This window comes from Malaclemys terrapin, chromosome 1 (genome assembly GCF_027887155.1).
Source record: "Malaclemys terrapin pileata isolate rMalTer1 chromosome 1, rMalTer1.hap1, whole genome shotgun sequence".
NCBI lineage: Eukaryota > Metazoa > Chordata > Testudines > Emydidae > Malaclemys > Malaclemys terrapin.
In genome coordinates, this window is record NC_071505.1 from 160,489,903 (window position 1) to 160,514,986 (window position 25,084).

Consider the following 25,084-nt stretch of genomic DNA (forward strand, 5'->3'; position numbering starts at 1 on the left):
CTTTTCATTCCTGACTGTCTCCTCACCCATCACCGTCTACCCGTGGCAACTACAGTTGCTTCTGGAGAAAAGTAACCTGGCTTTCCTAATGTGTTTACCTGTCTTTTAATGCAATTTGACAGCTGGAAACATGAGCAGTCACCTCTTCAGGCTACACGTGGTCAAACAGAACACAGTTTGACAACTGATGTCTTAGGCCTTGTCTACACAGTTTTTGTACCAATACAAAAACTCTATGTAGATAAGCTTTACACAGTAATGGTAAAAGGACTCCATCCTGCTCCCACTGAAGTGAGTGGCAAAACTCCCAAAGACTTCAGTGGGAGCAGAACTCAGCCACAGGATTGTTTGCAAAACCTGTCTAAATCTGTCTTTTCGCCCCACCTCCCCATCAGCCTTACAGCAATAGGTACATGTGTTTGCTGAAATTAACTATCCTCATTCACATGATCATCAATTAAAGACATCTGTACTGTACTCCTTGCCAAATCTTGTTCTAGAAACACGCATGGCTCCTATTGATGGCAGTGGGATCTGTGTATGTGAATCTATAACCTGACACCAAAAGGAAGGGAAGGATGAAAAGTATCAGGTTTTCATGACAAAATGTGTAGCTATCAAGATCTTCCCCTTTTCCATTAAAATACAGAAAAACCTGTAAGGAAACTATATGGTAACCTCTTATTAAATCCCATGACCTTTGTTTTTGTTTCCCCCCCATAAATTGCGATTAAGAGACTTTACGTAATAGCTTATGGTTAAATATTAAGGCACCAGACTTGCAGGTTTTACTTAAGCAGTCAATGGGAGTTCAGACTCATTCCTGATTGAGCCAAAACTTCCTCTGATTTAAGCAGGCAGATTAGCTGGGTAAGGACTGGTTACTTGTGAAGAGAGCAGACAGAGTCACTCATTGATCTACATTTGTCTGAAGAGGTGATTTCAATAGAATAATGACATACAAAAGACATGGATAAGCAAATTATCCCTTATTTCTGGTCACCCATGCAGCATCTATATTCATTTTAACAAACACACCACACTAATAAGCCACCAATGGCAACAGCACACAAAAGTACTGCACATTAAAACAACAGCCAGCAACCCAGATTCACAAGAAAAAACCTTATTAAAAAAAATTGCACTCCATAACTGACTTCTAAATAAGATACATCATCATTTTGGGGATGTAACACAAACTTTACTTGCACTCATTAGCCTGATCTGCTCACAGACTTAGAATTCTGCTGAGCTTTTGCATGGGTGTGGGAAGTATGCCACATAATTCATGAAAGTCAAGTGTGTCATTATATCCCCAAGAACAGATGTATTCTCTCTAATGAGATAAATATGTACGCAGCACATATAATCACTCGCAGAACCCCAGAGCTATGGAAAAAGATGCTATTTCCTCCGCTCTGATTTTAACACCTGTCTACATGGCCATGAAATCCCTGCCAAGTATAAAACATCCTGCAACAGACCAAAAAAAAGTTACACATATTTAGTGTATTAACAGTTTACAGTTCTTTGATTAATTTCATTTTTGCAAGCATTGTTTAGAGGAGGGCAAATAAGATACCGACACAAAAAAATCAACACTTGACTTTAATGAAAAATCCCCTGCCACATGCTATACTAGCCATGATACAGTGATGCACCAATCTAGCCCTGCAGTGCACCAAAACCTCAAGAAATATACAAGCTGACCTTTTAAATGAATTATCAGGAGCAGATTTCCACCTGGACTGTAATGAATTTTGTAGTGCTGGTTCACTCTCAGAAATTGAGGTGGGTCCTCCCTGGATGTATGCATGCCTGTCACTGCAGAAAATTACTGCAATGATGTTCAGTGATTTTTACCAAACTCCTTTGGGATTTAAAATTTTTCTAAATGGCCTCTTTTCATTTGGGTTTATGAGACTGCTACTCTTGCTTAGCAGATTAGCATTGTAGAAAGAAAGCCGGGCACTAATCTCAGTGCAATCCATAGCGAGCCATTATTTAGAATAAAACTTCATAAAGTTTAGCTTTTAATTCTCAAAGAGGAAGATAAGAGTTAAGAATTTGCTGATGAATACAAGATATTTGGCGTACTCAGTAAGGTGTTAAACTGGATGAACAAAACCACCAACTTGCATTTTCAAAAATGACTGGGAATTCGGATGCTCCAAGTTGAACTGTTTTGAAGAGGCCTGATTTTCAGAGGAAGGGTTTCTTGCAGTTTCTGAAAATCAGGTCACTTTACAGGTGTCTCATTTTGGGCACCCAAAAATTGAAGCTGCCAAAATCATGTTACTTTTGAAAATTTAGGCCAGCAAGGTTGGTGTGTAAATACAGAGGAGCAGAGAAAGATATCTCCTAATAATAGGCAATAAATGTTTGCTCTTTGCTGTGTGTGTGTGACTGAGAAAGTGATACAGCAACAGACAAACCTCCTTCCCTCCCTTCCTTCCTCTTACCTCAGCTTCTTCCAGGGCTAACTGAACTTCTGACTTTTCTTGTTCAACCTGTTTCTTGAGTTTTTCTATCTCATGAAGGCTTTTGTTTCCTTCACTAATCTGATCAGTCAGATCAGAAATCTCCTCTGAAATGACAAGAAGAAGAATTTAGTATCAAAGTCCCAGAAACATAGTACTGTACATACAAGTATAACGTTATGATTTTACCACCCGGCACAGAGAGTGATTACAAAAATCACCTTCCAAATAACTTGCTAAAGGTTTGTCTATACACACAGAAGTTGCACTGATTTCACTTAAATCTGTTTAATTAAACCAGTGCATCTTTTGTGTGGGGATTCTCCATAACCAGTTTTAAACTGGTTTAGCAGCTTAGCAAATTTGCTAATTTCTGGAAGGGCTCTGTCCACAAAACTTCAAATGTCCCAGGCAGGCAGCAGTCCATCTACATTCCTCACTCCTATTCCAAGTAGCACCTCTAAACAATGACAGAGTATGTTAACTCTCCACCCCCATTCAAGACTTATGCTCACTCAAGTGACTGCCAAAAAGGCCGACAGTGATGATTGGGGTGTGTGATGTGAACTCCTCTGGGCCTATATGAAGAACTGGTTGGATTGCCTGTGGGTAACAAACACCAGAGCGTTCCTTTATGATCCCATGATCTTTTGAAATAGGACCTAGTATTTTAAACTTTAACTCTGTTCAATAAGTGTCAGATGGATGGTACAGCTCAAAACAAAATTCTAGACGACAAGCCAATAAAGTTGAAGAACTTAGTACAGTTCTATTAAATTTTTTCTAGTTACATGGGACTGGATATTTCAAAATACTTGCTAAGGGATCGTGGCCAAAAATCGATTACAAAATGGCTGTTCAGTGGCCGCAGTGAAACTATTTGTCTCTCATACACTAGTAGAGAAGTGTTCCATGTTACAAAAAGCACCATAACTGGTACCAGTTAGGTCCTTTGTCGGCAGGCTCAGCAGTTGGCCAGTGATGGAAAGGGTTTGATTTCTTCTTTATCCCATGAAGATAGAGCCTGCTACAGGGTACTATTGGGGTACTTTGGCAGGTTAGTGTAGAAAAGCATGCACTAACTGCCCATATGTTGCTCCTGTTCCTGTGGATAAATGCTGTTAATTCAGCATCTTTCATCAGCACCAAATTTGTTAAAAAACTGGATTTAGAGAAGGAAAATAGAACAGATTTCAGTGATAGAAGGAACAGCCACAACTCACTGCTCCAGTGCAGCAGCGAGACTAATGTTCTCAAACTTCTACAGGTCCATGAAGTTGCCAGTTGGGCACCAGATCTCAAGAAGACCAGGTTCTCTCTTAACTACTGCTGAGCCTGTTATGCATGGCCTACCTTGGAGATTCTTGTTTTCCCTTTTCACTGTCTCCAGATTGTCCAGAGTCTCTTCATAGGCATTCTTTAGTTTAAACAGCTCTGTGCTCAGGTTGCGGGCTTCCTTCTGGGAAGCTTCAAGCTCTGCTTGCGTCTCCTCGTACTTCTGCTTCCAGTCACTGATGAGCTTGTCAAAATTGCGCTGCTTCTTGTCCAGGGCTGCCGCTGCCGAATTGGCCCTTTCTAAGTCAATCATGATGTCCTCCAGCTCGTTCTGCAGCCTGTGCTTTGTCTTCTCCAGGGAAGAGCACTTGGCATTGGCTGCCTCAATTGCTTCCTCAGCTTCCTGTAGGCGAGCCGCTAGCTTTTTTCTAACACAGGGAAAAATGGGGCAGAGCAGTAAGACAACCATGAACAGGCTTGATTAGGCCTCAACTGGAGTATTGTGTCCAGTTCTGGGTGCCACATTTCAGGGAAGATGTGGACAAATTAGAGAAAGTCCAGAAAAGAGCAACAAACATGATTAAAGGTCTAGAAAACTTGACCTATGAGGGAAGATTGAAAAAATTGGGTCTGTTTAGTCTGGAGAAAGAGAAGACTGAGTGGGGACATAATAACAGTTTTCAAGTACATAAAAGGTTGTTACAGGAGGAGGGAGAAAAATTGTTCTTCTTAACCGTTAAGGATAGGAGAAGAAGCAATGGGCTTAAATTGAAGCAAGGGAGGTTTAGGTTGGACATTAGGAAAAACTTCCTAACTGTCAGGATGATTAAGCATTGGACTAAATTGCCCAGGGAGGTTGTGGAATCTCCATCATTGGGGATTTTTAAGAGCAGGTTAGACAAACACCTGTCAAGGATGGTCTAGATCAGAGGTGGGCAAACTATGGCCCGCGGGCCACATCCAGCCTGCGGGACCATTCTGCCCGGCCCCTGAGCTCCTGGCCCGGGAGGCTCGTCCCCGGCCCCTCCCCTGCTGTTCCCCCTCCCCCACAGCCTCAGCTCACTGCACCGTGGGCACAATGCTCTGGGCAGTGGGGCTGTGAGCTCCTGGGGTAGCGCAGCTGCAGAGCCCGGCCTGAGCCGGTGCTCTGTGCTGCACGGTGCGTGGCTGGCTCCAACTGGGCAACACGGCTGCCTGGCCTGGTGCAGCTGTGCCACCAGCCACCAGTGCTCCAGGCAGCGCGGTAAGGGAGCAGGGAATGGTGGAGGGGGGTTGGACAGAGGGCAGGGAGGTGGTCAGGGGCCGGGAGTGTGGATAGGGATGGGGGCGGTCAAAGGGCGGGGAACAGGGGCATTGAATGGGGGCGGGATTTCTGGGGGCAGTCAGGGAGAAGGGGTGGTTGGATGGGGCAGGGGTTCTGGCAGGGGACAGTCAGGAAGGAGGGGGGGGTTGGATGGGGCGGCCGCGGGCAGTCAGGGTCGGGGTGGGGTCAGGGGACAGGGAGAAGGGGTGGTTGGATGGGGCAGGGGTCCGGGGGGGCAGTCAGGGGGGCAAGAAGCAGGGTGGTCAGATAGGAGTGGGGGCCAGGCCATGCCTGGCTGTTTGGGGAGGCATAGACCCCCCAACCGGCCCTCCATACAATTTTTGAAACCCGATGCGGCCCTCAGGCCAAAAAGTTTGTCCACCCCTGGTCTAGATAATACTTAGTCCTGCCATGAGTGCAGGGGACTGGACTAAATGGCCTCTTGAGGTGCCTTCCAGTCCTATGATTCTATAAATAGCTCCCAAGCAAGTTACACCTCTACCTCGATATAACGCTGTCCTCGGGAGCCAAAAAATCTTACCGCGTTATAAGTGAAACCGCTTTATATCGAACTTGCTTTGATCCGCCGGAGTGCGCAGTCTCCCCCCCCACCCCAGAGCACTGCTTTACCGCATTATATCTGAATTCATGTTATATTGGATCGCGTTATATCGGGGTAGAGGTGTATCAAGTAAGTGTGGCTCCCGACTAACGGCACTAATGATTGTTCTCTTTCTTAACCCTTTGGAGATGGCAACACAACCCAGACAGAGCATACATTCAGCTGACAGTGTGGAAACTACTAGCACTGTAATCCTATTACTCTGCATATTTCAGGGTGGTTAAAAATGCTTTGGAGTGTAGTTCTCCCAGTGGAGTACAGGAAGAAGGCAATGCTAATATAAACCACTTACTTGGCTTCTTCTAACTCCTCAGTTCTTTGAATGGCATCAGTTTCATATTTAGTCCTCCACTGTGCCACTTCTGCATTTCCCTTGGACAGAGCCCGCTGCAGCTCTGCCTTGGCTTCTTGCTCCTCTTCAAACTGCTCCCGCAAAAGATCGCAGTCGTGCCTGGCAGCTTGCAGTGCATGAGCAAGGGCATTCTTGGACTGCAGGATTAAAAGGTTACGTCGTTATAGTCAAGGATGGCAAACCAGTCTGGGACACAATAAGTCCCAACCAACACATCCCCAACACTCCAAACTGAGCCTTTCTAGGTTACAAAAACTTCAGTTCCTTTTCCTCTTTGTCTCCGAGGGTCTGGTCCCAGCTGAGGGGAGGGGAAGAGTACAAGAAAGGACATTCTCATGGTATTTCTGGTCCAAATGGAAGTAAGAAACAACCTAAATGCCACGAGAAAGCCTGTTCCCTGCAACATGTCCACTCCAGCATTGAGACCAAAGAAGTTCTAATTCATTTGCATAAGCATCCAAATGAAAATTCTAAGATTTATCGAACACTTTTTACTGCTTGGAGCCCCTGTTAGAATGATTCTTTCTAGAAAGAGAGAGAGAGTATAACTCATTGTTTTGAAACTCCTGTTCCCCACCTCTCTGACTTGTCCTGTTCAGATGCAGAAAGTCCTATTAGTACTGGCATCGGAATGTTCAGACTCCAATGTCTGATTTTAGTTTTCCTCCATGTTAAAAGTAAATAAATCCATTCCCATTCACCTCAATCAACAAGCATTCCAGCCATCTCACTTTTTTTTTTTTTTTTTTTTTACTACAGCTAAGTAAAATGTATCATTGTCCAAAGCCTACACATAAGCAAATGGGGTGAAAGGGTCAAAGCATTACCTTAGTTTCCTCTTCCAGCAGTCTTCTAAGTTCTTCAATCTGCTGAGTGAATGATGTCTTCCCTCTGGAAAGCTGACTTATCAGTGACTCTTTCTCTTCTAGCTGTCTTGCAAATTCACCTGCCAAGGGATTTTAACCAAGCAAGATTGGAACATGAGCTGCTTGCTGTCCCACTGGGCCAAATTCAAGGTTTAGTTACACCTGCCCAACCCCCTTCTCCCAGTGAATATGGCTGATCTCTTGTTAAAGAAAGCATCTGAGTCAGCCTTCTCAGATATATGCAATGGTCAAACCCAACAGAAGGTTTCTTTTAGTTTATTTACACATGGCATGTACAGTGGTGCATTAATTTTAGTTGGACTCTTGCATCATTCATTAAAGTAGACATACACTAGCGTCCATGTGTAATTACCGTTTTTTCCTTCATACTTTTTATTACTGTACACTGCACTTCTATAGACCTTTCCCCCAACATTGCAAAGCACTTTAGAAACATCAACCTCACGACTCCCATGAGGCAGGTCAGGAGAATACATGGGAACACTTTAGCCACCACGTGAATACAGCCAGTGCGGAGCTGGTATGCAGCATTTAACAGTGCACAGCAATGCTGCACACTAGTCTAGGACAGAAAATGAAAAACATAATGCCTAAGTGAAAATACATAGGAATTTTGGCTAACAAAACAGTGATCAGAGTTGGAATTTGGTCAAGATGCAGAGATTGACACTCCTGCAAAAAGTGGCATAGGATCTTGAATGATCACTAAGATGACACTGGTTTCATGTCTCATTGAAAGAATGCCTGTCCAGAAGCACAATGCCCTAACACCGTGCTGGGGCATAGCACACTCACAAACAATAATACCGCCTACTGTATTAACACCACTACCTCCTGCAGCACCTAGGTTAGGTGTTCCTTGTTCAGGGTCTTCACAGCTGAACCCTGCTCAGCATTTTTCTGTTTAACTGAGGTGATATGATGGCAGCACGGCTCACGGGTAGCCTGAGGGAAAGCTTATTCTTTTTAAAAAAGCCAGGTGTATTTGAGTGAGCTTCTACTTGCACGCAGGGGTGTCACGAATAAATGAGATCTGTGAAAGGCCGGGGGGATGCTCTTTGATTAAAAAAGATCTATCTGGACTTGTTTATAACCTGGATGAAGGGAAGTGAGGCAAGGCACACAGGTAGTATCTAACTAGGTGTTTACTCTCCACCCAACCACCTGTATGCAATAGAATTCCAGTTCCCTCCAGGGTCTAGCACATTCCTGCAATGAACTCAAAGAACCTCACTGATGCTGCATATACCTACCATTCTCAGTTTGCAGCTTTCCTTTTTGGGTGGTGAGGTCATTCATTAAGCGAGTCATTTCATCCAGTTTAGTCTTTGTCTCATTGAGGTTGTCTTCATATGTGCGACAAAGTTTTTCCGCATTCGACTAATGGAATTGAGAGAAAAGATACACAAAGCTGCAAACTTCCCAGCCCAGGTACATTACCATCCAGTTTACCCTATAATACAAGGATTCAAAATAAAAACACTAGTGATATTTTCACCCCAGACAAGTAGAATTTTGGAAGGCAGAAGTTAAAATCTTCTGTTCAATGAGCTTTGGAGTGAGAAGACTTGCATTGTATTTTGTTAATATTATACTTATAAGCAAGGAGTTTACTTAATAAGATTTTTATGGTGTTTGACATTTTTATACATTCTGCCTCCCGTTTTCTTCAAAAAAGTTTGCCTGAGTAAAACTTGAATAATGACTTTAGGATTTGGCTCAGATTTTAAGGTGACCCAGAAGAAATGATCCCCCATAGATTTATAAAATTGAACTCTTAAAAATAAAGTTAGTGCAAGGTGGTGATGCAAGAGGACAGAAAAATAGTTATTTTCTTTAATGATTGTTTCCATTCAGAATCCAAGACTATGTGGTAGAAAGCTCCTGCAATGATTTCAAAAGGTATTATGCACAAGCGTAAGTTTCTTCAAACTTCTTCTGAATTGCTGGATGGGATTAACCACCCAGAAGACTACACCCACAATTTAGCTACCCAAAGTAACAGTACAGGCAGTGGCTGTGTAAACTACCCCCACTCAACACCTCCGTGCTGATCTGACTCAAACAGTGATCCAGAGGAACTTCTTTGTGAGGTGGAGGAATAGTTCAGTCTCCATCACCCCCCCAGCACTTGGGTGCTCTTCAGAGAATGCTAAGAGGGACCCCTTATCACAGTAGTACTTTCTGAGATAAGGGCCTATGACTGTTAAGGAAGGAGCTACAGGACCAAACTCATTTCAAATAAGCCACCCAATATCCATCAGAAGGTCATCACCAGCCTGGGATGGAGTGAAACAAATGACCTAGATGTGAAAGCCTCCAAACCCTTTCTGTTGCTCTCCTGAATCATCCAGCCCTCCTCTGCCTCTCTGGAAACTTTAAAACAAGCCCCTGTATGTATGTTTGTGTATGAAGTCTCGGAAGCCCTACTTTTCCCTTGACCATCTGCTCCATGTTGGATGACAGGTCGTCCACCTCCAGCTTCAGCTCACTCTTCTCTTTCTCTAGTTTCTGCTTGACACGCTGCAGGTTGTCCACTTGCTCCCCCAGCTCCGCCATGCTGTCTGCGTGCTTCTTCCTCAGGGTGGCAGCTGTCGCCTCATAGTGCAGCGTGGCCTCCTCAAGGTCCCGCCGCAGCTTCAGGAACTCGGCCTCCCGCTTCTTGTTCATCTCCAGCTGTGCTGCAGTGGCTCCTCCAGCCTCCTCCAGCCGCTCACTCAGCTCCTCCAGCTCTCGAGCCAGATCCGATCTCTGCTTTTCCACCTTGGCTCGGGCAGCTCTTTCTGCTTCCAGCTCCTCTTCTAGCTCCTCTATACGAGCCTACGAGGCAAAGACACACATGCACGTAACACCTTTCACCCTCCTTAGCAATTGCCAGAGAAGCTCAAAGCACTTCATAAATAATGACCCTTCACAACAGCTCCATGTCATACATACTGCAATTTAGAAATGGCGAAACCAAGCCACAGCAGTGAAGTACCTTGCCCAGTGACAAACAAGTCAGTGTTGGAGCTGGAATAGGACCTAGGCGTCGTATCTCCTACTAAAACCACTCAGTGCTTTCTCTACAACCTTGAGTCCAAAGTCTGCAGACCAGGAATATAAGAAAAGCAATTTATCTGGAAGTGGGACAGAGGAGTATCTCCTCCTCTCCCAATTACTGTTCAAGAAAACTGTAAGAGGCTCTTTCCCATTATTGTAATAGCCATTGTGTAGCAAGTACTCTTCAACCTCTGCCTGGGATGTGGGAGACTGAGGAGTGCCTGGGTAATAAGCAGGTCTCATGACCTTTTTCTTCAACTCCCTCTCTCACCTCTGAACTGGGACCATCAGAGCTGTTCAGTCACAAATTTTGTCCTGGGAAGGAGTCAATGCATAATTAGTGCAGCATCCTGCACACTCCCGAGAAGCACAGGAAACTACCTTGGCAGATACAGAGTAATGGGGCTTCCATGGATCAGAAGCATTTATTCTGGAATGGACTCTGGGTTTTATGTCTTAGTGACAAATTCTAGCTATTTCACATATCTCTGCAGTTTGTATCTTTCCTTTCCTTTAACACACAGGACTGTGACAGCCTGTAACTCAAGATCTGTGAGCCAGATTCACAATCTAATTCTTCAGTTTGCACAAGTGGAATCCAGGCTTTGAGCCTTCTGGTACCCAATTTCCTTCTTTATGTTCTCCTGCACCCACTCTCATGTAGATTTCCTTCTCAGTCTCCTTCCTTATTGCCTTTCCTGAACCCCCATGTCATTAGTTAACCCAGGGACCCTCTAGTTAAACCTGGGCTTCTCTGTCCCCTGTGCTTGAAGGTGGCCTCCCAAAATTGGTTCTTCTTTGTGAAATTAGCCTCAGGCTCCCTAAGCTTGGGGATGGTCTCCTATGTATAAATTCTTCTCAGATGGCTCAGACTCCTTTATTACGCTCCATGCTTCAGAGTAGTCTGCCACAGCATTTGTCCTTCAGGCCTACCAGCTCACTCTCTTCCTTCTCTGTGCCACGTATCCAGGGCAGAAACATATGAGAGCACATCACTTCCTCTCTCCTTCCCTCACGCTCCATGCTTCTCTATCCGCTGCCAGGGTTCATTCCTGACACAGAAGAAGTGAAGACAAAAAAATTACCTGCAGCTCCTTGATCTTCTTCTGGAGTTGCATCACTAGGGTTTGTTCATCCTCAAGCTTGGAGTTCAGCTGATTTATTTCAAATTCTTTCCTGTCAAAGAAAATAAAGTTCTGCAGTAATAGATTTACCCTACCAGCTGAAGCAAAGATTTTCTAAAACAAATTTTTATAGTCCCGTATAAAGACCTGGGAATAAAAGTGCTGACTCAGTCAGAGCTGAAATGGGAAGAATGCTGCTGTTGTAATATCACTAAAACTCCCAATCTCACCACCACTGAGTTTGGAAAAAATACAGTCTTCTGTCAGAACAGTATTGTCCAAGCTAAGACTGTCCATACACTCATATGTTCTGCTACTATATGTAAAGTGTCCTTACCTTGTACAATATCAGTGCTGGCTGGACTTCTGATATTATGAATAGCTATAGGTGAGAACTTCTTACCTCCATTATTTGTAAAAGGTCACACAGAAATCAAATTGCTTTTGAAACTCAGTGGATACGTACATTTAACAGAGCTGAGGTCCTACAACTGTACTGTTAGCAGGTTAGATGGGGTAGACACCTTTTTTAGACTTCTGTAAGTCCTTTTCTCTGGTCAGCTAAAAGGCTCACAAATATTCATTTTAGGAATATGAAGATAGGGATCAATCAAATATCATGCTTCAGGGTACAAACTGCAGACACCAGGAAGGAATTCAGCACTGCACAATATTCTTGGGTCACCTTCCTCTGAAATGGCATTCAGTGTCTGCCACTGTATCAGGCAGGATTCTGGGGTTAATGGGTCTGAAATGGCAAATCCCAGGTTCCTCTATTATTCTGTACAATACAAACAGTATCTTACTTCTTTAACTTTTCATCCAACTGCAACTTATCATTTTCCAAATCCATGAGACTCTCCTGGGTCAGCTTCAAATCCCCTTCCAGTTTGCGTTTGACCCTTTCCAGGTCCATCCTTATTTTCTTCTCTTGTTCTAGTGAGCCCTCAAGCTATGGGAATGAGAAACCAGTCGTTAAATATAAGGTCCATTTTTGTGCTACACCCTAATGAATATTGAAGCAGAAGAGTTAAAGTACCAGTGTCCTGTTTTCCATTTTTTCTTTCTAGCTGACATCAGCCCATGTCAAGAACACAAACTGGGATTAATATGATGTAAGGGCCACTCCATACTTCCTGTTTGCGCAGGCATTACTGCCCTGTCTCTCCAAGACAGCACTGTTTGACTACAGGTCAATTACACTGCAAATACAAATCAAATGGATTTCCTCTTGTTATTGTTGTGTAACCCACACACCTCCTAGGTGTGGTATTCTGTCCCATTTAGTGGCACCGAGACCACTTAGCGAAAGAGACTAATTAGTTGTTTTTTAGCTCATGCAGTAGAGGTTCATGCACTAAGCTCCAGAGGTCCCAAGTTCAATCCTGCCCGCCAACGACCGGGGGTCTGTCGGCGTTACGGTTGCACTTTAAAAAAGGTTAACTGTAGAGGAAAATAATAGTACCATTTTTGTTGTACACCCTCCCCCTTGTGGTTTGCACTTTTACATCCAAGTTAGTCTAGTTCATTTACAAAAAAACAGAAAATGTTTCCCAGCTTCCCAAAAGCCATAAGCAATGGAGAAATAAGTATTATGTAAATGAAGAGAGGGACAAACTCACATCATCTACTTGCTGTTCTAGTTTCAGCTTAGTTTTGCTCAGTGTGTTGACCTTGTCTTCCTCTGCCTGTAGGTCATCCAGAGCTTGCTGGTGAGCTTCCTGCAAAGATTTCTTCTCTTTAGTAAGTTTGCTTATGGTCTCATCCAGAGATGCCATTTCTTCTGTCAGATTTTTGACCTGTGTGGTAGAAGAAATGCAATAGTAGTGTTTGTAAGTATTTTCAGCAGAGGATTATTGTAACCTGTCCTGAGGGAACTGCCTAGACCGTACTCATATTGGAGAATTAGAGAGAAGTTTATACTAAATCAGTTGGAGATGGATATTTTGTAAAAGCAGTTAACCTGGCTATTAGGATGATCAGTGAAGGGGGAGTTCATTTTAATTTTGGCTTCTCAGCTAGAACTGCCAATTAGTGCCAATTCTTGCAGTGGCTTTGTTATGGGGACATCTGCTTTCCAACTCCACCATTTTTTTTTCAGCGTCACTGTAACTGGGGCAGGTTCTAGTTTTTTGTTCTCTCTGGGGAAAAAAGAGAGAAGTTTTGACTGTTCAAGAGGAAGAGTTTAAAGAACTCTGGGTTAGTTACAACCTGGTTATTTACTAAGGTAAAACCAGACATTGTTCTTTGGTTTAGTAGCAGCAGAACTCACTTGGGAAACTGGAGATCCAGGCTCAACCTCAACTGTGTATATAATCTGATCTTGCAGGGTGGCCTTTACTATATACGCCTTTCAATTAGCAGAACTCCAATATCTCCTCCATAAAGTAGCCCACCCTATGTATAAATCCTCTGTGGAGATGTGTGGCCAAGTTCTAATGGTACCTTATTTTCAGTAGCATGTTTTTCTTTCTCTACTTTTGCCAATGTTATTTCAAGGTCATCAATGTCTTTCTTCAATTCAGAGCACTCATCTTCCAGTTTTCTCTTCTTGGAGGTCAGCTCAGAGTTCATCTCCTCTTCATCCTCCACCCGCTCTGTCAGTTCTTTGACTTTTGCCTCCATCTGGATCTTGGATTTAATCAGCATGTCGCATCGTTCTTCTGCATCTGCTAGTGTGTCTTGCTCCTGGCATAACACAGAGAAGATGACAACAATGGCTGGGAGTTACCAACTTAATTCTTTTGCATTTATTCCCCTCTCAGTTAGCTCTCATGGAGCACAGACCCCAATACACGTTAGTATACACTCATAAGAGTGTATCAGAACAGCTCTGGAAGTAAGGTTAATATGGGTTTTTTGAATGCTAACTCTGGGTCTACTCCTTCTCTCATTTGATGTCAAAGACAAAACTCCTGATAAATTCAGTAGAAGCAGGATGGAGCCTTTAATGTTGGGCATGCCCACTCATGCATGCAATTTGATGAAATATAATTCACAATATTAATTTGGACATTAATATTTCCTTGAACACCAGAATTTTTGCATTGGCAAACCATGAGCTTGCGCTCTCAAACATGAGAATTTATATCCATTGTAAATTAAATCTAATTTCCTAGCCAGAGCAGCTGCATAATTTAAAACTGCTTGTGTAAATACCTAAAGCTAAGTCCCCTTTGACTGCTTGGTCTGCAAGATGTCATGTCTGAAAGAACATTAAATAAAACATGAACCAAAAATAGCATTGCCCACTCACTGCCTGCAGCTGAAGGAGCAAGTCATTCTTCTCCTGAACCAGAGAAACTTGCTTTTCTTCCAATTCCTTCCTCCTGGCTTCAGATTTTTCCAAGGCCTCCTTCAGCCTCAAGAATTCCTCCTTCATATTGGCCATTTCCTTTTCAGTTTCTGCGGACTTCAGAAGGGGCTTGATCTTGAAGAAAAGCTTCATCCAGGGCCAGTTCTTCACAGCCATGAAAGCTCGAATGTTCCACTGGATCACAAGAAGGGCATCTCTGGTTTATAAAAATAAAAAAAAAAACAAAGTAAACCCAGCCTGAGTTGTGGGAGATATATACATTCTTTGAGCCTGTCCTCAGCTCAGTTGTACTTTTGTACTCTGAACAGCATTAGGAACTTGTGCTGACACCGGCAAGACATTTGCTTATGGCTGGACTGCTAGAGACACTGAGCATCTACAACTGACTGATTTTAGTTGAAAATGTGGGTGATCAATATGGAACTACTGTTGTTGTACATCTATATTAAAATTACTCTATGTAATCCTTCATTTATGTCCAGCTAGAGACTTAAATGCTACTATAAGGGCCCTATTTAGTCATCAAGTGAGACAGGAGTGGTTTCATCCCCCAGACTGAAGGAAATAACCCAAGATTGCCTGTACCTTCGCTCCACTATTTTTTGGAACTCAATACGCATCAGTTTGCCTCGTGCTCTTGCTTGGATCAGTGTTAGGATCTTGGATAGTCTATGATCCCTCATTTCTTCCAGATGGCCCAGGAGACCAGCCTTAAAGAATACCTAAAATATAGGCGGATGTCATTTAGGAACAAGCTCAGAATAATCCCATCTTCACGAAACATGGAGCAATGTAAATAAATTTTTATTGTAACAGCAGTGGTCAAGGGAAGACTGGTAACAGAAGCAGAGTGATGGTTAGGTAAAATAAAAGTCTGTGTCAGGGGATTGCGATATAACGTTATAGTGACCCAACCACAGTACGCATCATAGGTTGATCTCGCCTATTTCAAATGTGCCAAACTCATGTAATAACCATGCTACTAATCGGTGTTAGACCTTTGGAATGTTTTTAACCTTTTTACTTGGGCACATAAAATAGGAACAAATCTGTTGTGGTATCATTGTTAATTCCACGAACCTTTTCAAGCTAGAAAATCAACCACCCATTGCTGAAAATGGGTGCATCTGAACAGGTGTTAGTATCAATTTCACTGCAAGTCTAGACAGGACAGAGTTGTGTTTAGCACCATTTCACAAACTGTAGTCAAGATTTGCTCTGTGTAAATAAGACAGCTGAAATGGTGCTGATCATGGTTTGGTCCTGTCTAAACTGGCAGTTAAAGTGTTAGCAGCATTGGTTCAGCTACACCTGTTGTTGATAGCATTATTCCTGTAGAAAACAATATGCAGTGCTTGAGCTGTCTATCTTGGCTTATAAAGCAGAACTCCTCTGTTTTATTTTTTTGTATTGTTATCTTAACATTAGAATTACTTGTGCTGCTAAGTCTCTTGTTTTAATCTCACTCAGGTTCTAGTAACCATAACCACTGACAGCTGTGTGGTGATTTACATGTGAAAAGATTTTCGTGTCAGTCTATCTAATTCCTGGATAACAAGTGTTCCCATAATGCCACCAGAGGCCAACTGCACTACCCCATCTATCTTACATTGAATATATACTGCCATTAGAAAGCACATTTAAAATGGTTGCATCAAGATATAGACTACTTCTTGATGGAAACGTCAATATTTATGACAGGATCTTACAGCTGGGTTTTTCTACTTTATTAAGCAGTGCCTTTGTTTATTCTCTGTTTTCAAATGTGGGCTTTGATATGGTCATATCTCTATATAAAACATTAACTTCAGCAACATTTAAATCTAGATCTGAACCCTGCAGCTTTGAAATCTCTGCTTTCAAAAAGGAATCAGATGCTCTTTTCTTGTTACCTTTGTGTGTCCAAAACGATACTGGGTTTGGTCAATATCTAAAGAACCCAGCAGTTTTTCAGAAGCTTTTCTGCTGTCTACAAACTTATCTTCTGGAATGGCAGCTGGATTCAGAATACGGTACCTGTTAACAACAGGTGAAGAATGAGTAAAGGGGGCCAGGATGCTGGATCAGATTCTGCTCTCATTAAACTGTAATAAATGTGACAAAGTTCCACAGCAAAGCCAGTGGAACTATTTCAGATTTAAACTGAGAGTAGAATACTGCCCTCCAATTCCAAGCATTTTGAACTGAAAATTAATTTGAGTAAAACAAAGAGGGGAAAAGTACTCTGGCTAATTTTTATGGAGAAAGCTACAACGATTCTGATTGGAATTGGATCATGAGAAGAAACGTGACCTGTGTCTGGGGCTGGTCTCTGTGTTACCTTTGTTTAAAGTCAGCATAAATCACTCTGTTTGGAAATCCCTTACGGCAAATACGGATTCCTTCCAGGACACCATTACAGCGAAGCTGGTGGAGGACAAGGTAAGCATCCATTGCACCTTAAAAAAATTCAAGAACTTAATTAAATGAGATCATTCCAGAGGATTTAACCTTCATTTTGTTCAGTAGGTGAGAAGAGTTGGGAGTAATGTCTCGAAATGACAGCTAGCATTGGAGGAGGAGAACAATCAAAGTGCTTTTAAGTGTGGGCTGATGACTTAGAAATGGATTCTGGGATAAAAATAACAGGATTAAAATGGAGATAGAATAACAGATTGTTGGATTTTCCATACCTGGAGTTTTAGTTTCATTGGGGATAATACAGCGCACAAAGTGAGGAGCTGTAGATCTCAGGTTAGTCATCAGTTTATTTAAATTTTCCTAAAAAGGGTATAATAAAAAATAAAATTAGCTAAATCATTAGAAACATAATATTGTACTAAGTGTATATGTGAGCAGCAATGCTATAAAATATATATTGTCTAATAAGCAGAAAATAAGGCAGATTTACAGGTGGATATTAGCGCATACACACCCCCGCACAGACTATCCAGAGTGAATACTCTGCATGTCAGTGCAATGCATGTCTTCATAATGACTGTGTTGGGGGAGATTCTTGAAGGCACAATGGGCATTTAGGTGCCCACCTAAAGAGAGCTTGGCTGCAGGGGGATGAGTCTGAGGGACTATAACAATTAGAAAGTCACCAAGTTGCCAAGGAAAGTAATTGACAGAATAAAGAAAAGCCAATAACACCTCACCAACATAGCCTAAACTTAGGCTACGTTAAAAAGCCACAGGAATAAAAAATTGCAGACAGAAATCCAGCAGCAGGGTTTGGGCTACTCAGTTTATTGCACCAAGTGAAACAAATATGATTACCTGCCTCATGGGAAGGTGGCATATGTGTTGTGCTGTGCAAGCAACCCATGGCCCTCAGAGACAGAGTATGGGCTCTGGAGACCAGAGTGGCTGAACTGGAGGAGCTAAAGGAGACAGAGGTACATGAGGAGACTTTCAGGCACATAGAGAGGTCCTACCTCCTGTTCAACAGCCCTTGTGCTGCTAAGGAGGATGAAAGTCTCGGGGCAGGAACCAGCAAGCTGGAGTAGAGGGGAATGATCCCATAGTTGGGACCCATCTTCTAGATGATGTCCTGATATTCTCTCGCACACAGGGGATATCCCTCTGGAGGCAGGGACCCCAGTTATTAGGGTCCTGCTAGTGAAGGCAGGAGGCTGGACTCAAGGTCCCTTCCAGTTCTAGGCGATAGGATTTCTCCATTTATTATTTAAGTGCTTATATACAAATGCTAGAAGTTTGAATACTAAGATGGGTGAACTAGAGTGCTTGGCATTAAATGAGGATATTAGTATAAAAGGCATCACAGAAACTTGGTGGAATGAAGATAATCAATGAGACGCAGTTATACCAGAGTATAAAATACATAGGAATGACAGAGTAGGAGTGGGTAGTGCTAGTGGGGGAGTGGCATTAGGTGTTAAAGGAAGCATGGAGTCAAATCAGGTAAAAATCTTACATGAAACAATACTATAGGAGCTCTATGCTTGATTAAACAGAGTATAACAGTAGGAATATATTACCAACCACCTGACAAGGATGATGACAGTGATTGTGAAATGTGTAGGGAGGCTAGAGAAGCTACAAAAGCAGAAATAATGGGTGAGTTAAACTATCTTCATATTGGCTGGGTAAATGTCACCTCAAGATGTGATGCAGAGATAAAATTTCTAGTCAATTTAAATGACTGCTTCTTGGAGCAGCTAGTCCTGGAACCCACAAAGGAAGAGGCAGTCCTTCATTTAGTCTTAAGTCCAGCATGGGATCTGATCCAAAAGGTAACTGTAGCTGAACTGCTTGGTAATAGTGGCCATAATGTAATTAAATTTAACATTCTTGTGTGGGGATAAAATCAAACCCTCCCTCACTTACTCTAACATTTAACCTTAAAAAGGAGAATTACACAAGAATGAGGTTGCTTGTTAGATAGAAATTAAAAGGAGTTGTCACAAGGGCTAGTTAAATGCCTGCAAAGAGCATGAGGACTATTTAAAAGCACCATAACAGAGGCTCAGACTAAGTGTATATCCCAAATCCGAAAAGACAGTAAGAAGACCAAAAGAATGCCATTCTAGCTAAACAGCAAAGTAAAGGAGGTTGTTAGAGGCAAAAAGGCTTACTTTAAAATTTGGAAGTCAAATTCTAATAAGGATAGTAAGAAGATGCACAAACATTGGCAGAGTACTTGTAAAAGTATAATAAGGTGGGACAAGAAAGAAATTGAAAAGCAAGTTGCTAAAGATGCAAAAACTACCAGTAAGAATTCTTTTAAGTACATCAGAAACAAGAAGCCTGCCAAACAGGCAGTGGGGCCACTAGACAACAAAGGTGTTAAAGGTACACTTAAGGAAGACAAGGCCATTGCAGAGAAGCTAAGTGAATTCTTTGCATCGGCCTTCACTGCAGAGGATGTTGGGGGAGATACCCACATCAGAGCTATTCTTTTTGGGTGACAAATCTAAGAAAATGTCCAACACTGAGGTGTCAATAGAAGAGGTTTTAGAGTTTAGAGTTAAACAGTAATAAGTCACCAGGATCAGATGATATTTACCCAAGTGTTCTGAAGGAATTCAGATATGAAATTGCAGAACTACTAACTGTGGTATGTAACCTATCATTTAAATCAGCTGCTGTATCAGATGACTGGAAGAGAGCTAATGTAACACCAATTTTTAAAAAGGGCTCCAGAGGCGATCCTAGCAATTACAGGCTGGTGAGCCCTACTTCAGTACCAGTCAAAATCGGTAGAAATACAGTAAAGAACAGAATTATCAGACACATAGATGAACACGATTTGTTGGGGGAAGAGTCAACATAGCTTTTATAAAGGGAAATCATGCCTCACTAATCTATTAGACTTCTTTGAGGGGGGCAATATGTGGATAAGATTGAGCCAATTGATATAGTGTACTTAGATTTTCAGAAAGGCTTTGACAAGGTCCCTCACTAAAAGCTCTTAAGGAAACTAAAAAGTCATGGGATAAGAGGGAAGATCCTCTCATGGATCTGGGCAAATGACAGGAAACAAAGGGTAGGAATAAATGGTTAGTTTTCACAGGGGAGAGAGATAAATAGCTGTGTCCCCCAAGGATCTCTACTGGGATCTATGCTGTCCAACATATTCATTAATGATCTGGAAAAGGGAATGAACAATGAAGCAGCAAAGTTTGCAGATGATACAAAATTATTCAAGGTAAGTAAGTCCAAAGTTGATTGTGAAGAGTTAGAGGGATCTCACTAAACTAGGTGACTGGGCAACAAAATGGAAGATGAAATTCAACAGTGATAAGTGCTAAGTTTCACACATTAGAAAAAATAATCCCAGCTATACATATATAATGATGAGTTCTAATTTAGCTGTTACCACTCAAGGAAGGGATCTTGGAGTCACCATGAATAGTTCTCTGAAAACTTCAGCTCAATGCGCAGCAGCAGTCAAAAAGGCTAATGAATTGTTAGGAACTAGTCAGAGAGGGATAGACCATAAGACAGAAAATATATTATTGCCACTATATAAATCTGTAATGCACTTACACCTTGAATACCTTGGCTAGTTCTGGACGCCCTTTTCCAAAAGGAATATAGTGGAACTAGAAAAGGTGCAGAGAAGAGCAACAAAGATGATCAAGAGTATGGAACAGCTTCCATATGAGGAGAGACTAAAAAGATAAAGGGCTTTTCAGCTTAGAAAAGAGGCAACTAATAGAGGATATGATAGAGGTCTATAAATCATGAATGGTATGGAAAAAGTTCACAGAGAAGTATTATTTACCCTTTCCCACAACCCAAAAAACAGGGGTCACCCAATGAAATTGATCGGCAGCAGGTTTAATACAAACAAGGTGAAATACTTTTTCACACAACATACAATTAACCTGTGGAACTCATTGCCATGGGATTTTGTGATGGCCAAAGCATAACTGGGTTAAAAAAAAGAACTGGATAAATTAATGGAGGAGAGATTCATTAATGGCTATTAGCCAATATAGTCAGGGATGTAATCCCATGCCTGGGGTAACCCAAAACCTCTGATTGCCAGAAGCCAGGAGGGGAAGATGGAGGGGATCACTCCAACTGCCCTGTTCTGTACATTCCCCGGAAGCTCTGGCACTGGCCACTGTCAGAAGACAAAATACTAGGGTAGATGGAACATTGGTCTGACCCAATATGGCAGTCCTTATGTTCTTAACTCCAAGAAAAAGTCAATGAAATTGGACACCTTGCTGCCCTTTGTGCCTTCTTATCGAGTATCAAGCTGCAGTCTGTGGAAATTTGCTTCAGCTATCTTCACACTTTTTTCACCTTTGTCTACATTGGCAAAAATAGGACTCGATTCATCACTGATTTAGCTCTACTGGCAGTAGCTCTAAGCAAAATTAGATGACATGATGGATAAAAACCACTCGAAGCTTGCCTACATTACAGCTTTCTCCATTGTTATCCCTTGTGGAGTTGCTCCAGTGGTGAACAACAGGTCCTATTTTTGCCAGTGAAGACATGGTCTTTCTGTCCACCTTCCACAAATAATACAAATGTATTTCAGTTTTAGTAGCATGGATGCTTGCAGAATATGAGTTTTAAGCTCCAATACTCATGTAAAGCAAATTTTACATCAGATTTCCATGAACATTCTAACCATGGAGCCTGATTATAAGCAGTACACTCATCCAACCAGGGAATAGAAACAATATCATGTGACCATCTCCATTTTCAAATGAATATGAAACAATAACCGTAGAGTAAACAAAAATAAAAAAAGTTCAAAAATTGTGAATAATCTGTTTAAAACAATTAAAAAAACTAAATTTGTTCAATGAACATTGAAAGAACAGAAGAAGAGAAATTAAACAAATAAATAATTTGTTATGAATTAGTCACTTAGCCCTGATCAACACCTAAACCCAGACCCAAATTCAAACATTCAATTTCAGTTTGATTTGGTCTACTAAAGCACGTGCGGTTCTTATTTTTGATCAGAATGTAGCATCATAGTTGAAAAATTATGATCCATTTAAAAAAATACACAGAAAAATTATGAGCCATTTAAATAAAAAAATAAAAATTACTTTGTGTAGCGATGACACTGTTTGGAAGGAAGCTCCTTTCTTGCGTTTCTTTTCTGCACTGTGATCAACTAAAAAAATTAAAATAAATGAAATACATAAAGAACAGCTAAATCAAATGTAGTATTCAAGTAAGAGATAAAGTCAGTAAAAACATTTCCAGAAGTACAATGCAATTAATATTTGGAATCAATGTAAAATTAAAGTCATGTGAGTCTCTTTGGTCTTCAAGTGTTGTACAAAAGAAATCCAGTATTCCCACACTTCAAATATTAGAAAGGCTATAGTTTTGTTTAAGGCTTTTGGTGACACATGCTAAAACATTCTCTTCCTCTCTGTGGTTTTCATTAGAAACCTTTGCAAATTTACTGCATTATAGTTTCTCTATAGTCGTATATAGTGCTAACTATTCATTTCTGGAAACATGCCTCATAATAGGGGCATAAAAATGAATTTCAGAAAAAAATAGTAAGTAGTTTGGAATTCATTTATTTTTATTTCATACAATCAAATATATTCAGAAAAACGTCAAACTAAAGAAAATGACTAACCTGGTTACATAGCATGTGAACTGTAGAGTATATATGGCCTGGCATTTGTCACCTGAGAACAGCAGTCCATGTCAAGGAAAGTGAAAAGTACCATGTGTTTGATGTTATTCTCAAAGTGCATCTCTCTTGACAGTGACAGTGCCAAGAATGGCTATTCCTTTTGACTGGCATGGTGTGCAAGACAAGGTAGCACTCCTGGGACTGATGCTCTGTGGCAGATAGGCACTTAGCTACCTGCAACAGTTTGCTAGAGGCAGGCTTTTTGTTATTTTTATTCTGCTCCATCTCTAATCCACATTATGAAGTCTGCAGTTTTTACTTCTTTCATAAGGGATCTTATGATTTATGACAACTACATCTACATAAATGTGGTTTGTAATAAATAGGCTGTAAGTGATTGTGACTTTAGGACATAACAGCTACATCTCTGTAATGAGTGCCAGTCCTAATCCCTTAACATCAATTTTATGGAAGCTTGTGACTTGCCTTACCTCAAATAAAACAGCTCAGTAAAAGAGAGAGACATTATTTCAGAACTACTAGAAGCCTCATGAAAACCTATTCTTGCAAGTTTCTCCTACCTAATTTTGCAGACTTTAGAGGTTTGAAGAAACATTAGACAGGTATCATTCAGTTTCTCCATCACTAATCCAATAACATTTTGATCATATGAACTTTTCTTATCACAGCAAGTGCAGTCTCCTAAATTTTAAGTGTCACTTTAGTTTAGACACTGTTTATGCTCAAATAAATTCGTTAGTCTCTAAGGTGCCACAAGTACTCCTGTTTTTTTTGGAAGCTTTGTAATTCAGCTAGAGAGAGGGCCACAATTTGGAGACATGACCTGTTTTTGTTAATAAACAATCATTTATACATTTTTGTGTGCATCACTTGCACACACAAGGGAGACTTTGCATAGTTCAATACCCATTGGCATACTCACACTTAGTGCCAATATACATACAGGCTATGCATGCAGAGATTCCAGCATTTGTGCACACAAAATAGTGTGCCAGATTGCTCAAAGGAATATACATACAAATGGCAGGCACACAGACAAACTGTGATAAGGCTCCTTTTAAAATATTGTGGCACACTAGTATAGATGCCATGCCCATTTAATTAATGAGAAAATGCCTGATTTAATGTCAGTCGGTGGATGCCTCTAGTATTCTTTTGTTTTTTAAATTCCTTTCCAAGCATGTGCCCTGGAAGTGAAGGAAAATCCTTGTAAGATTATTCTACTTACCACAGTCAGCACTGACATAATTTTCAAACAGGCTTCCCAGCAGTTTGTTGGCAGATTTTTGAAAAATGCCCACCACAGTTTCATTAAGTGGGTCTTTGTTTTTCTCAAGCCAGCCAATGATGTTATAGGGCACCTAAGAAAGAACCATGTGGTCCAAAATGTAAGAAAAATAAACAAACACTTTCCCCAGTAGTCTATGTCTCACACTTTCTTCCTCAGAAGCAGCTACAGTTTTTTACAGCTTGGTTTGAAATTAATGGCACAAGCTTTATCCTGTAAAACACTTCATAGGGAATCACTCTCATGAGCCATACCTGCTGTTTAGTCTCTAATTCTCTGCTTCCCGATTCCTGGCTCCCACTCCCAACAATTTCCCATCTGAATCCTCTATATCCCTTCCCAATCTTGCAATTCCCTCGTCTTTCCAGTGTCTCAATGTGTTCTGTGGCCCTGCAGGCCACTAGAAAGAACCCCATATGCCCCGGGTGGGCATATCTTGAACCATATCTTGAGAACTGCTAATAGAACAGACAAGTTACGGTTCTATATTACAACAATAGGCCCTCGACTATTCCAGAGCTCTCTATTGGATTTTCTGATGTAAACCTCTTAACTGAAGTCTCTTAAAAAGATACAATTCCTGGCTCTGCCTTAAGCAACCCAAGCCACCCATGCTTCAGTTTCCCCACCTGTGAAATCGGAATAATGATATTGACTTCCTTTGTAAAGTGCTATATAAAAAGAGGATATTAAATATATTTGATAATAATATAAAAGTAGGTTAAAGTTCAATGGTACTCTGAATAGTGAGTCTAAAAGTGGCCTCATAGGGTGTCAACATTTTCTCAATGACTCCATATCAGATTTGCTCCATTTGAGTAAAAGATGTTTTTTCTTTTGCCAGTTCTGAACACTCAACTCAGAATGAGAAACTAGGTTCATTCTGATTCACATATTATCTTTTCCTCTCATCTGCGACAGATTCTGCAGTTAGACCTTAGTTAATAATCTGGTTGATTATGCAAGGGGGAGAACAGTGTTGGCTCTGCAACACTAAACAGGAGTGAAAAGCAGTAAAACCTTGGTTTGGTTGCCAACATAGCCACATATGACTGAATTCGTACAGGGAATCAATATGTCAAGTAAGATGGTAGCATTTTTATACGGTCACTTTTCTGAAGGTGGGTAACTTAGGGTGATTTCACAGACAAGACTAGAAACACCTTGGCAAATCTTCACTAAACCACCACGCATCCTCCTTAACTTGGCCTGTTATATCCACGTTTTGATGCACCTGGATCCCTATATTTCAATGTGCTGTAATATCTAGGGCACAGGGGTTGATGTTATCCTTATTTCT

At 41.4% G+C, this 25,084-nt stretch overlaps 1 protein-coding gene across 1 annotated transcript in view; it reads right to left on the reverse strand.

The window, feature by feature from the left end:
* Positions 1-25,084, reverse strand: part of MYH15 (myosin heavy chain 15) — a 66,485-nt gene that overhangs the window by 13,499 nt on the left and 27,902 nt on the right. Inside the window, exons 18-34 of the mRNA XM_054045491.1 lie at positions 23,725-23,857; positions 21,928-21,995; positions 17,074-17,161; positions 16,722-16,839; positions 16,294-16,417; positions 14,987-15,123; positions 14,342-14,597; positions 13,531-13,773; positions 12,708-12,884; positions 11,892-12,037; positions 11,047-11,137; positions 9,350-9,739; positions 8,173-8,299; positions 6,860-6,978; positions 5,973-6,169; positions 3,834-4,183; positions 2,463-2,587 (exon numbers count right to left, since the gene is read on the reverse strand). Of these exons, the coding sequence (XP_053901466.1) occupies positions 2,463-2,587; positions 3,834-4,183; positions 5,973-6,169; positions 6,860-6,978; positions 8,173-8,299; positions 9,350-9,739; positions 11,047-11,137; positions 11,892-12,037; positions 12,708-12,884; positions 13,531-13,773; positions 14,342-14,597; positions 14,987-15,123; positions 16,294-16,417; positions 16,722-16,839; positions 17,074-17,161; positions 21,928-21,995; positions 23,725-23,857 (2,889 nt within the window). The remainder of the gene's footprint in view (positions 1-2,462; positions 2,588-3,833; positions 4,184-5,972; positions 6,170-6,859; positions 6,979-8,172; positions 8,300-9,349; positions 9,740-11,046; positions 11,138-11,891; positions 12,038-12,707; positions 12,885-13,530; positions 13,774-14,341; positions 14,598-14,986; positions 15,124-16,293; positions 16,418-16,721; positions 16,840-17,073; positions 17,162-21,927; positions 21,996-23,724; positions 23,858-25,084) is intronic.